General features: G+C 43.1%; 1 protein-coding gene across 8 annotated transcripts in view; it reads left to right on the top strand.

The window, feature by feature from the left end:
• Nucleotides 1-544: 544 nt before the first annotated feature.
• ZFYVE27 (zinc finger FYVE-type containing 27) overlaps nucleotides 545-13,331 on the top strand; it is a 29,804-nt gene continuing 17,017 nt past the window's right edge. For 2 of the 8 annotated variants that reach the window (XM_007478682.3, XM_007478681.3), the window contains exons 1-8: nucleotides 546-751; nucleotides 2,080-2,281; nucleotides 4,346-4,416; nucleotides 9,499-9,685; nucleotides 9,895-9,990; nucleotides 10,337-10,449; nucleotides 12,643-12,779; nucleotides 13,139-13,210. In XM_007478682.3, the coding sequence (XP_007478744.1) occupies nucleotides 2,136-2,281; nucleotides 4,346-4,416; nucleotides 9,499-9,685; nucleotides 9,895-9,990; nucleotides 10,337-10,449; nucleotides 12,643-12,779; nucleotides 13,139-13,210 (822 nt within the window). In that variant the 5' untranslated portion in view covers nucleotides 546-751; nucleotides 2,080-2,135. Of the gene's footprint in view, nucleotides 752-2,079; nucleotides 2,282-4,345; nucleotides 4,417-9,498; nucleotides 9,686-9,894; nucleotides 9,991-10,336; nucleotides 10,450-12,642; nucleotides 12,780-13,138; nucleotides 13,211-13,331 lie in introns of those variants that run through there. The other 6 variants (XM_056801323.1, XM_056801317.1, XM_056801328.1 and 3 more) reach the window with 6 other exon arrangements.

The raw sequence follows: 13,331 nt of genomic DNA, 5'->3' as shown, positions 1-13,331 counted from the left end.
TTAATTGGTGTTGAGTGACTCACCCAAGGTCACACAGAAGTGTCTGAAGCCATATTTGAATCCAGGACCTCCCATCTCTAGGCAAGGCTCTCAATCCATTGAACTACCTAGCTGAGGCACCCCTTCCCTCCCTAGCCCCCCCCCAAGACTTTTAATCTTTGTTACAAAATTGGGGAGGTCTAAAAGATTTAGAAGCGAATGTGATGTTAAAAGACATCAGTAAGCAAGTAAAAAGGGAGGATTTGGGACTAGAAGACCTCTGGGACCCTTTTCTGTGTTGAGCTTACCCCTCCATCATTGATTCCAATGTTAAATGAGACCAGAAAGGAGCCGGTCCGGCGTCCTGGTGACGTCACTCCAAACCAGAGGAAGGTTGCTTAGAAACACAAGGGCCCTAGGGGAGACATGCGCAGGCGCATTGCCTCCAGGAGCTTCCAGATGTACGGAGTTATGAAAAAAAGGGTCTGTGTATATGGGGAGGCGTGTCCCTATATGGCCACGCCTCCCTTCCATGGGTGGGGAGGAGGCGGTGTCTACGTGATGATGTCAAGGCGCACGCTGCGTGAACGCCAGTTTCGGAATGGTTTCCGGAAGCAATGACAGGATTTTCGCTGGACTGAAGATACTGAGCCCCGGGAGTGGGGGGCTGTGCACTTGACCTGGTCGCCCCCCACCGGACCCGGGTGTGACCCGGGTCCCGGTCCCGATCTCGAGAATCGTAGACAGGGCGTCCCGGCCGCCCGCAGGTCGGGTACGTGGGGCTCAGGCTCTTGGCAGGGTCCTCTTTCCCTTCCTTCGCCATCCCGGTCTTCTCACCTGCGGCGGGCCTAGAGTCTGGGCATGCTCTTCCCCTCTTCCCCCTCCCCCCGCTTGTCTCCCTGTGCTCGGCTCGGCTCGGCTGGGGGCCTGGGAGGCTGCACGGGATCCGTGGAGGAAGGACCCCGCCATTGTTAGGGGATAGCGCCGGCGGGACCTTAGGGATGATCTGGTGTGTCTGCCTTTTGATAAGAATGGATGCACAGGGTAGAAGGGCTCCTAAAACATATTTGAGGATGACCACTGAATTGGGAGTCACTGGCCCTGGGTTTGAATTCTGCCTCTAGTGTTTGCTACCCAAGTGACCTTTGTTTGAAAAGTAATTTAACCTCTATTAAGGGATTGGATTCGATCACTTCTTAAACTATTTTTTGGGAGGGCATGGGCCCCTTCTGGCAGCCTGGTGAAGCTCTGGAAAAATGTTCTTAAATGGAAAGAATAAAATGCTTAGTATTACACAAGAAACCAATTCTGTTGAACTAGTTATCAAAATATTATCAAGGCAAGTTCAAGGACGCCTAAACTAGATGATTTTTAAACTGACACCTTCCAGCTTTTGATATTCTCTTGATCAGTCAAGATGGAACTCAGCCTTCAGGGGCTTCTTTTCCAGTGCTCTTTTTACTTTGATATTCTCCCTAAGGGAGAGGGACCAGCTGTATAGTTGTGTTCTGCCTCCCAACCCCCAGCCAATTGGTAGTGACTGGTGGGATTTTTATAGTTAAGTGTTTTATTTTTTAATTCTATTTTTAAACCTATTCTGATTCAGCCCCTAAGATAGTCAGGAAGGTGATGTGCTGGATTGTGGGAGGAATCTGGGATTTTGGAATTGGGGAAAAAGGGCTATATTTGGTGGACTAAGCTCTTCTCTACAGAAAGGATTTGAGGGAGTAAGTTCTCTTTGAACTTCATAAAAGAAGAATTATGGTTTGAGGTCGTGACAGAAGTCTCAGGAAGTTAATAGGTTATCCTTTAGAGGAGTAAGAGTAGAAAACTATCAGTATCTGTGAGTAGAAAATGGAATGTCTAGAGGAATCATCAGATTTTTTTTTTAATAACCCTTATCTTCCATCTTAGAATCAATACTGTGTCTTGGTTTCTTGTTCTAAGGCAGAAGAGGTCAGTAAGGGCTGGCAATGAGGAAGTATCTGGGCCTGGTTTTCTATCCACTAAGCCACCTAACTGCTCCCTCCTATCTTTTTTCTTTGTCCCCTCCTTCCCTTGTTAACATTTTGGCGTCTACTGTTTCCACTTTGACTTAAGGAAGGACGAAGGCACTAGAAGAAGAGGGGTGTGGGCCAGAGGGGGCACTCATTGCCATGCCTGAGGCCCAACCTGATTCTCCACCTGCCCCACCTAAACCTCCAGTGCTTGACCTCTTCAACTTGGTCCTGTTTTATAAGAGACTTGTAGTCTACTTAGAGCCTCTCAAGGATGCATTTGATGGGATCCTCTACTTGCTCAGGTATGATCTTCATGAATCTGGACTCCTAGACATTCTGCTTCCATACTTTGTTGCAATGGCCATTCATAAACCTGGGCTGAATATCACAACAGCTTAGATTTCAGTCCTTGTTCTGGGTACTGAAGCCATGTAGCCTGCTTTAGTCTAAATCATTTAGTCAGGAGGCATTTATTAAGCACCTATATTATGTGCAAGGCACCGTGCTTAGTAATGAGCATTCATAGGAATGCAGGACACAGTCCTTGATCTCAAGGAGCTCACAGTCTAGTAGGAGAGGCAGTATGCAACATAGCATATTAATGTATTTTAGTGGATTCTTTTTTTTCTCCCTCCAAGAGAAATAAAATTGGGGATGTGGAGAGATTGTTTAAAGATGGATCCTGGGTTTAAAAAAAAAAAAACCCACCCAAGTCTATAGGAGTCTGCTTTCTGTACCTTTGGGAGTCTGAGTACATAGAGATAAGCTTGTTCTTTGGCACTTTTGTTCCTTTGCTACTAATGAGCACTTGGTGGTGAAAGGTTTTGACCTTGGTCTGTAGTCATGACATCAGATCCGTGAAATTGGCTATGGTTTCCTAAATGGCCACTCTTCTGTGAAAAGCCTTTCCTGTAGGTAGTAGCCAAGTCACCACAAAAGTCTTTTTAAAGGGGGAAGTTAGCATGGAAGAAACTTTAACAACAGGGTGACCTGAGAGGGAGTATAGTGTTTTTTCACACCATAAAGAAGTTGGGGGTTTCAGGGTTAGTTCCAAAGAGTCTTCTTATTTTCTATCTCCTATACCCTTGTTAACCGTTAGCAATCTTTAGTGGGGATTGATTAAAGATTTAGACTCTTAGACAGTGGCCAGATTTCAGGTGCAGCTTGTAGAGAAACAACATTACGGAGAGTCTCAAGCTTTTTTCCCCCCCAAGAAAAGGATATTTACATAAAGGCAGGTGAATTAACTTTATATATTTGGAAAAATGAGAAAAAATCCAATTAGATAGAATAAATGATTTTTTAAAAGACCATTGTAAGACTAATCATTCTTAACTGACTTTTCATATTTTTTATTGCTTTTATCTGCCATCTCTTAGCTTCTTTTCACACACTCTTTCTCTCTGCTGGGCACTGAGTACTCTACTCACAAGCAAGAGATCATGTGGCAAATCTCTTGCTCTTCTGAGTCTTTTTCTTTTTTTTTTTTAACCCTTACAAAAAAACCAAACCACCAAAAAATCCCACAAAAAGCCCTGACCTTCTGTCTTGTAATCAAGACTGTTTATTAATTCCAAGATAGAAGAATGGTAAGGGCTAGACAATGAGGATTAAGTGATTTTCCCAGGGTCATACAGCTAGGAACTGTCTGAGACCAGATTTGAATTTAGGTCCTACCAACTTCAGGTCTGGCTTCTCAATCTACTATGCCACCTAGCTGCCCCCTGAGTCTTTTTTTTTCCTTTACTGAAACTGAACTTCTTTCTAAAGGAGATTCATACAACTCATGGTATGTTTCCAGGTACTCCTAATTCACCTACCCAGAGCTCTTCGATTCAGGAAGATGATAAAATCTGCCTTCACAGAATTATGAAATTCTGAATTGCAGGGGGCATCCTGTGGTCCACATTTGAATAGATTATATCCGTAGACATTTTGAAGCCATCAAACAAAACAGGTTGAATATGTTTACAGTTGCACTTTGGTAGAGTCTGCGCTGGTGTTTAAAAAGAAAGATGTAATTTTTTTCCCCTTCCAACTTTGTGGAACCTCTGAAATCTACTCACAGTCCCCCAGAAGAAGCACCCCTGCTCTTGTCCCTCTGAACTGGTCATTCTTCACATCAAAAGGATTAGTATGTGACTTGTTTCCTACAGAATCCTCCTCATCCCCTTTACTTACTGACAACCCAGTTACTTGCCTAGAGGAAAAGCCTGCTCATTATCTATTCATCATTTAGCATCCCTCTTCCATCTCATGTGGCCTCTGCTTCTTGCTGACTGTGTGGTACTGACAGGATTTGCCTCCTTTTTCTATGGGAGAGAATGGAACACCATCTTTACTGATTGAGGTTTTCTGTGTTGTAGGTGGCAGACACCAGTGTGTTCTTTGCTGACCTGCCTGGGCCTCAATTTCCTCTTCCTAACTCTGAATGAGGGTAAGAACTGGTTTGGAGGGCTGAAGTGGGCTTCCTATATTAATGAGTGGTAGAAAACCTATAGGTTGGGAGTGAGTGAGAGAGAACTTCTCTTTTTACTTTGATATTTTTGTCACATGGAAGTATGGCTAGGTGACTTGCTCCAAGTCACCCAGCTAGGAAGAGTCTAAGGCCAGATTTGAACCCATGATCTCCTGTCTCTGGGTCTGGTTCTCAATCCACTGAATCATTTAGCTGCTTCACCAAAATTTGCCTCTTTGAAACTTCTTTTTGATGCTCCTTATTCTACCCGCTGGGGCCAAGCAACCAAAATCTGCCCAATACCTCTTAGTGTCAGCTAGCCCTTAATTGGAGGGTTTGAAGACAGCTATGTTTAACTTTCTCTTCTCAAAGCTAAACATTCTAATTGATTTCAGATGATCTTCATATTCTCTCTCATTCTCTTTTCAAAAAACCCTTATCTTCTGACTTAGAATCAATACTAAATGTTGGTTCTAAGGCAGAAGAGCAATAAGGGTTAGGCATTTGGGGTTCAATGACTTGCCCAGGGTCACACAGTGTCTGAGGACAGATTTGAACCTGAGTCCTCCTAACTACACATGTGACTATCCACTGAGCCACTTAGCTGCCCCTTATATTTTCATCATTATAGTCACCCTCCTCTAACTGTTCTCCAGCTTCTCATTGTCTTAAATAGGGTATTCAGGATTGAATAGACTACTCCAGATGTCTGACTGGGCAGAGTATAGTAGGACTATCACCTACCTAGTCCTGGATATTGTATATCTCTTAATACAATCTGATATTGCATTAATATTTTTTAATCTGCCATTTGTCCCCATTGACTTATATTGACCCTGTAGACCACTAAAAAGCCAAGATGTTTTCAGATGAATTGTTATCCAGCCATGTTTCTCTACCTCCCTCAAGTCTTATACTTGTGAAATTGAATTGTTGAACCCAAATGTAAGAATTTACTTTTATGCCTTTGAATTTGATTTGATTTAGTCTAGTGTTCTGTTTTGGGTCCTTTTTTGTTATTGTGTTAGCTATAGTCGATAGTCAAACCATCTATGAGCTTATAAAATGTGTTGCTAAAAATGACATGGGCTAATCACAGATTCCTGGAGCAGGCTACTAGAGATCTTCCAAAGTGACTGGACTGTTAATTGATGACTTCTTTGAATCTATTCATTCATCCATTTTCTAATCCGCTTTACTGTCTTCTAGCCCATATTTCTCCATTTTGTCCATGAGTATAAGTATAGCACGAGAGGTCTCATGTAATCCTTTGCTATAATCCAGGTAAACTAAAGTTACTGTAGTTCCCTTACTTTGTAGTCTAATAACTGTTAGTAAAGAAAATGAGATTAGTTTGTTATGATCTTATTTTTAAAAATTCTTTTTATTAACTTGTTCAACAACAAATATGAACATTTTAGTATACAAAGAATAACAAAAGAGGACTTTATAAACTGTGGCCTTAAAGTGTACATTGAATTTTATAGAAGTAACAAAATGTTCCCTTTATATCTCCTTTAGAGTTTTTTAAAATAAAGTTTTATTGACATTAAGTAACACTTAATTGAACATTTTAAGGTTTGCAAAGTGTTTTCCAAATATCTTATTTGATCTCTTTTTTTTTAAGCCCTTACTTTCTGTCTGAGTATTAATTCTAAGACAGAAGATAGGCAAGGGCTAGGCAATCAGGGTAAAGTGACTTGCCTAGTATTGTACAACCAGGAAATGCCTGAGGTCGGATTTAAACCCAGGTCCTCCTGACTCCAGGCCTGGCACACTATCCACTATGCTGCCTAGCTGACCCATCTTATTTGATCTAAACAACAACTCTAGGGGGTCAGTGATATTATTATCCTTATTTTACAAAGAGGAAACTGAGGCAGACAGCAGTTGTAACTCTCAGGGTCATATAGTTGGCAAGTTTCTGAGGCTAGATTTGAACTTAGGACTTCCTTATTCTGGTACTGGCACTTCATCCATTTTGTCCCCAGCTGGAGTTCTTTTTATATCCTTCATTGCTACCCACTAACTCCTATATAAAAACCCTTGTGTAATAGAAGGATTTGAGAGGGGAACAGAGGAAATGGAAGGAGAGAGGGAAATGGGGAGAGAGGGAGAGAGAAGATTCTTCCCCTCTCTTTTTCTGGGAGAGAGATAGCCAAGTCTTGTCCCCCTGACAGAGGGAGTATGTCTCCTCAGAAGAGTTCTGGGAGATGGAAGATACCCACTGTCACTTCCCTTCAGAAACCTGGGGTCATCCCACTATCAAGGAGAGATGTTCCTTGGGGGTAGGCAGTTTGGATCCCTGGGATCCTGAGCTAACCTTCCCCTTTTGGGGAGAGATCTGATTCTCCCCAAATCTTCTGTCCCCTTTCCTAGCATCAGAAACCAACCAGACCTAATTCTAAAGTAGTAAACAATTTATTTGGGTTCACACAGGGAAGGAGAGGTAGGGGTGGCAGGCAAGGAAAGTGGGGCGTAGGAAACCCAACACTAGTCCCCTCTGGCAGGCTGGTCCCTCCAACTTCTCTGGGCCTTGAACCCTCTTCCGGCCAGCTGCTGGTTGATCCCTATTTCTCAGCTAACTAGCTTTTAATTTAGGAGTCTAGGAACAGGTCAGAGAGAGAGAGATCTCAGGAAAAGATCTGGATGGCTCTGGCCAGCATGAATCCAAATCCAAAACCTCCTTTGAGAATTCAGGTAGCTGTTCTTGAAGAGTTGTAGTGGAGGTATTTTTGGGGTCCCAAACCAATAGGCTCTTTCTCAGCTTCCAGGAAAACCTTTCCTCCTCTAGCTCCCATGCTGGAAGACTGTTGACAGTTGGAGCTTCTCTTTCTTTGCCCCTCCTCTTGCTCTTCTGCTGATCTTATCTTCATCTTGGCTTCTCATTGCAACCCCCTGAATCTCTCTTTCTTACATTACACATTTATGTAACATAAATATAGTCATTCAAAAAATAAGTCAATATATTGACTTGTTTGGAAACATGTCTTTTCAGAAGTTTTAATTAGCTCTCCAATAACATGTGGATGGCTTGCTTCCTCATCAGTCTTTTGAATTTATGATTAGTACCTGTTGATCAGTGTTCTAGAATCTTTCAAAGTTGGTCATCAGTGAAGTTGCTTTTCTAGTTCTGTTCAAATCACTTAGTATCAGTTCATTCAAGTTTTCTTTAATCTTCTGGATTGGTCAGATTCTCCATTTCTTACAGTGCAGTAATATTCCATTACATTCATAAACCACAATTTGTCCAGCTATTCCCCAATTGACAGGCACCCATTTTGTTTCTAATTCTTATAACAAAAAGTGCTGCTATAAATATTTTTATATGGGTCCTTTCCCTTTGTCTTTGATCTCTTTGGAGTATATGCTTGGTAGCCATAGTGTTGGGTCAGAGAATGCACAGTTTAGTGATTTCTTGGCATGGTTCCAAATTGCTTTCTGGAATGGTTGGACCAATTCACATTTCCACAAATGCATTAGTGAATGTCCTCCCATATCTCTTCCCAGCAGTTGCCATTTTGGTCTTCTGTTGTTGTCAGTCTGATGGCTATGAAGTACCTCAGTTGTTTTAATTTGCCTGTCTTTTAAAAAATTATCAGTTATTTGGGGTGTATTTTTCCTCTTCTGGTTGTTGGTCACTTTAGTTTCTGCATTTAAGAACTGCCTATTCATATTCTTTGATCATTTCTGTCTTGATGCTAGCTCTTTGTTTTAATTGCTTCCTTTTGTTATATGCTCATTAAACAGTTCAAATCACTTAGTATCAGTTCATTCAAGTTTTCTTTAATCTTCTGGATTGGTCAGATTCTCCAGTACTACAGACAGGATTACCAACCTTTAGTTTGGAGGCTCCATTTGTTTCCTTTTCTGAAAATTGGTACAACTATTTTTTCTTCTCTAGTCCTGCAGCCATTCTCTTATTCGCTATAATCTGTTTTTTTTTTTTTAAACCCTTACCTTCCACCTGAGAATCAATACTAAGTATTAGTTCCAAGGCAGAAGAGCAAGGGCTAGACAATGGAGCTTAGGTGAACTTGCCCAGCGTCACACAGCTAGTATGTGTCTAAGGCTAGATCTGAACCCAGAACCTTCTGTCTCCAGACCTGGTTCTCATCTGGGGAACCACCTACCTGCCCCTCTCCTTAATGTTTTAAAGATCATTGACTCAATAATCATACCCACCATTTTTTCTAGCTCCCTAGGATATTTTTCATTTGGGCATAGTTACTTAATCACACCAAGACAGCTAGGATTTTACTCATATTTTCCTACTTATCTTGGCTATCACTTCCCTATTAGCTTTATTTGTTTTGCCTTTTACAGTCAAAAGAATGTTTTTCTTGGCAAGGGAAACAGAAGCAAAATAGGAATTGAACAGTTCTTCCTTCTGTCTATTGCTTGTTATCCTTGCCACACATCCATTGGATAGTGGACCTGCCCTGTCTTAAGTTTTCCTTTGCTTTCCTTCTTCCAGTTAGCCTAAAAGCCTTCTGTGTTGTCTTTGGCTTTCCTTGTAGCCTCTGTTCATTCAGAGCTTCAGCACTCCTGATGCTAGTGCTACTAGAGTGTGCCATGCTTTTGCATTTCTTCTTCTTTGCTTTCATCTTTTATATGTCTTTCTTATGCCTCCACATCAATTCCCATAACTTCTCTGGTTTCTTCTTATCAGCACTTATTATTCCTCCCTCAAGGAGCTAAGAATTTAGTCAGAGGATGAGATATACACACATATGACCATGTTTTTACTTTATTATAATCAAGTATGGAGAAGTGTTGGCTTTTTTTGAATTATCTAGTTAAAGAAGCTTTAAATTACAGGTCAGAGTGGGTTATTAGAGTTCATAACTGGCTAGTTTCTCTTGCTTTTTATCTTAGGATGAAAATAGTGCCTTCAGTGTTCTAACAGGCAACCAGTGATTCCTTGGAGCCAGGAACTGATGCTGAAACCATAGGGCGAATACCTGACTCTAGCCAGCATCCCAGGAAATGACAATTTCCTGGGATGCTCCATACCTTTCAGAGTTAATGTATGTGATTTGCCTGTACTCTTGAATTTAGGTGCCTGGTACTCCGTGGGTGCCCTGCTGATCTCTGTGCCTGCCCTGCTGGGCTACCTGCAGGAAGTGTTCCGGACCCGGCTCTCGGAGACTGAGCTGATTCGGAGGAAGTATCATAGTGTGAGACAGGAGGATCTACAGAAGGTCCGGCTGTCCCGGCCCGAGGCTGTGGCAGAGGTGAAGACCTTGTGAGTGTACGGCCTGGGACGGGACGGGAGGGGAGGGTGGGTAGATGAGTGGGAACTGGTGTATTTGGGCTGTCCCTCAGGTCTGAGAGCTCATGCAATTTAGGAAGAAGATTGGCCTCTCCTGTTGGCCTTCCCAGTGAGATTCTAGCTGCCCTTTCATCTGATGTGGGCTTTGGGCCCCTCTCATGGCCATCTCTGTACCTCTACAGCTTGATCCAATTGGAGAACTTCTTGAATCGCCTGTGCAATAGCTGTGAAGCTGTCTATCGAGTGCTGTACTGGGAGAACCCAGTTGTGTCCTCACAGTGAGTCCTGTCCTCTCCTTCTGGTTCTGGCCCCAGCTCTGCTGCAGCCTCAGGGGCAGTATGTCCTCTTACAGGCTAGCTCCCATTCAGGCTCTGTTCTGTCACCCCTCTGCATGCTCTGTGTGTCTGGCCACATGGACAGTGAGCTCCTAGGCAGGGGTGCAGAGACCAGCTTCTGCTTTTGGTCTTCTGCTCCATGCAGACTTAGGGCTGGAGGCTGTGACACTAGGAGCCCTACCTGTCCTGATTCCTGCCTCCCCAGCTCTGGGGGACCCGGGCTTCCTGGTCCTCAGCCTGCGGGCAGGGGCTGTTTTCTGACCTTACTGACTGGCCCCATTTCTTCCAGATTCTATGGGCTTCTCTTGGGCTCCATCTTTGTGCTGTACCTGCTACCCCTGTGCTGGATCCTGGCCCTCCTCAATAGTACCCTCTTTCTGGGAAACGTGGAGTTCTACCGAGGTGAGTGCAGCCACCCTGGGGGTGGGTGCCATTTGGTTGCTGCAGTAAGGGACCCTCAGGAGCTGAAGGGAGAACCCAGTGTCTGACCTGTGCCTGGCTAGTCTGCTCCACCAGGGGGCAGCATCCTATTGAAAAAGTCCCTCAGCTCATAGCTCCAGAATGGCTGCTGCATCCACTTATAGTCTGTGCCTCTGAGGTTCTCTCCCTGTGACATGTGGCTCATTGTCTTCATGCTGAGATTGATGATAATGGACCAATTTGCTTCTTGTGATAGTCACTCCACCTACATTAGAGAACCCTTTGAGGTAGTGATCACTGGTTTGCCCACCACCTTGTGCCCTGAAGAGACAGCCTAGGATTCTCTTGAGTCATGAGAGCATGATGGTGCACAGATGTGGGTGGGTTTTGTATTTCTGTGTTTCATGAGTTATTATGTCCAAAAAATTTCATCCCCTGCTGGTAAAAATGTGTTGGGTCTCTCTATACTTAGCTTAGAGCCTTGTTCTTAAAAAAAAAAAAAAAGTTTGAGAGGGGCAGGTAGGTAGCATGGATAGAACCTGGAGTTGAGGGGAGCTGGGTTCAAGACACTTCCTAGTAGTGTAACTTTGGGCAAGTCACTTAACCTCAATTGCCTAGCTGTTGGAGCTCTTCTGCCTTAGAATCAATACTAAGACACACTAATGTGTGGTCATGAGGGTATAAAATAAAGCCAGGCCTTGGCCAAGGTGGAGCAGTTTATCCTGTGAAACCTGTGCTGTGGGTTGAATGTGAAATCAATACTAAGACAGAAGGTAAGGGTTTAAAAAAATAAAAATAAAAATAAATGAGAGGTTTTATTTTGATGAGGAATTTCACGAGCAAATATCCAGAGAAATCTCCCTGCAGAGTATGTTCCTTGAAAACAATTAAGCCAAACCATCTGAGATAATGGTTGTTCCTGATAGTACATTTTCCATTTTTAGAATTTACTGATTGTTTAAAATTTTTTTAAATTGATTTATTTTGCTTTAATGTCATTCATATGTAGCTTGAAAGTATATGCAATAACCTTCTATAAAGAAAAGAGGGAAATTAGACTAGTTCTTGAGCCATACTTGAAACCTTTCCAGTTTGGTAGAATCTGCCAGAATCTGAACTCAGTTGACATAACTTTCAGGACCCAGGATTACCTCCAACATATAGATGAGGCACAAGAGTAGGAACTTTGTGGTTAGGAGAGGATTGTGATTTGTTTCTATGGAGAAGCATCCTTGCTGATGAAAGAGAGATCCAGCTCAAATCTAAGTGCCTATTGATGCATCTGGATCCATCTTTCTCCATAGGGTACTCTTTATCCCCAGATATTTATTTTGAGGTGAGAGGAAAAAGATGAGAATATCATCTGAGACTGGGGGGTAGTTTGCTGGATTATAGCCATGTAGGCTACATGTCGGGAGCCATCAAAGACCACGCTGTTTGACACGGTCACATGTGGAAACCAGGGGCTGCAAAGCAGCCTCCAGGAAGGATGGAAACACCCACTGAAACCCCCCTTAGTGACTTTCCTTATTAATATCCCCTTATTTTTAGAATTGCTATGATTATTATTCTTACTTAGCCCCAGGAAAAATAGATGAGAGCAACATGCTTTCAGGGTTAATACAGATGTCCCACTGTCCCCCCAGGATATTACCAGGAGATTCCATTTGCAAAATTAAACCTAAGAATTCTTATATACCCACTTATATAGGACCCTCTTGTCTAGGCATAAAAACTTCTGATAAATCTGTGCTTTGAGTTTCCCAACCTATATCTGTGTATGTTGAGAATGAAACTGTGTGCCAAGTAGATGTGTCATCATGAGGGTATAAAATAAAGCCAGGCCTCAGTCAAGGAGGAGCAGTTTATCCTGTGAAACCTGTGCTGTGGGTTGAATGTGAAAGCTAGCTATGTCCCATCCATCATTCCACCCACACTGTCTGTGGGAGGCTGGCCCACCCCACAGCAACTACTGATCAATCAACAAGCATTTACTGAGTGCTTAATGTGTGCCATTCACTGTGCTAAGTCCTGGGGATGCTAAGAAAATTGTGCAAAAATTGTGCAAAAATTTTCCTTGTCTTCAAGGCACTGACATTCTAGTACTTATGGAGAAATCTCCAGAGAGACTTTTTATTCTGTATCTGTACTTTTGCTTCCCTTGACCCTGAGTAGTGGTGGCAGAATGCCGGGCTACCCTGCAACAGCGAATGAACCCTCAGCTTCCAGGGAACACTGAGGATTGCTTGGAATCAGACAGTGGGGGAAGAGGAGTGTTGCTGGACTGTAGTTCAACCCCTACTCCCACCGAAGTGAGTATCTAGCCCTGGAATCTTTAGAACCTACTCACTGGTAAACTTCTCATAGATTGCTATCCCTTAGAGATGAGCCAACTGCCATGTGACTTTTTGCCACCTGGGCTCTTTTGGAATCTTTAAGGCTGCCTCTTACTTGGCCCCATGAATTTCTTGAGACTGAATTGTGATTTGGTTCCCATTTTTCCCATGGAGGTTCCTTTCTAAGTCTTCTGTCTCAAAACTTGCTTCTTTAGCATGTCTTCCCTGGCAGGAGCAGGTATCCTTGGCCATGCTTAGTGATGCAGATGTTGATGTTACAGAGCGATGTTGACTTCTCTGCCTCTGTAGATGATGTCCTGGGCCTTTCTTCACAGGACCTCACACCAGGCAGTGTGGAGGAGGCTGAGGAGGCTGAGCCAGATGAAGAATTTAAAGATGCTATTGAGGTGGGTATCTTTTTGATCCACCCTTTATCTAAGGGTCCCAAATAGGTTAATAGCCTAGGCACTTCTGAAGCTCTAGTTTCTTGTTGCTCTCTTGAAACAAAGAATTCAGATCCAGGGTCAT

The sequence above is a fragment of the Monodelphis domestica genome, chromosome 1 (genome assembly GCF_027887165.1).
Source record: "Monodelphis domestica isolate mMonDom1 chromosome 1, mMonDom1.pri, whole genome shotgun sequence".
NCBI lineage: Eukaryota > Metazoa > Chordata > Mammalia > Didelphimorphia > Didelphidae > Monodelphis > Monodelphis domestica.
The sequence above is the reverse complement of the archived record's forward strand: the minus strand, read 5'-3'. Positions and strand labels throughout refer to the sequence as shown.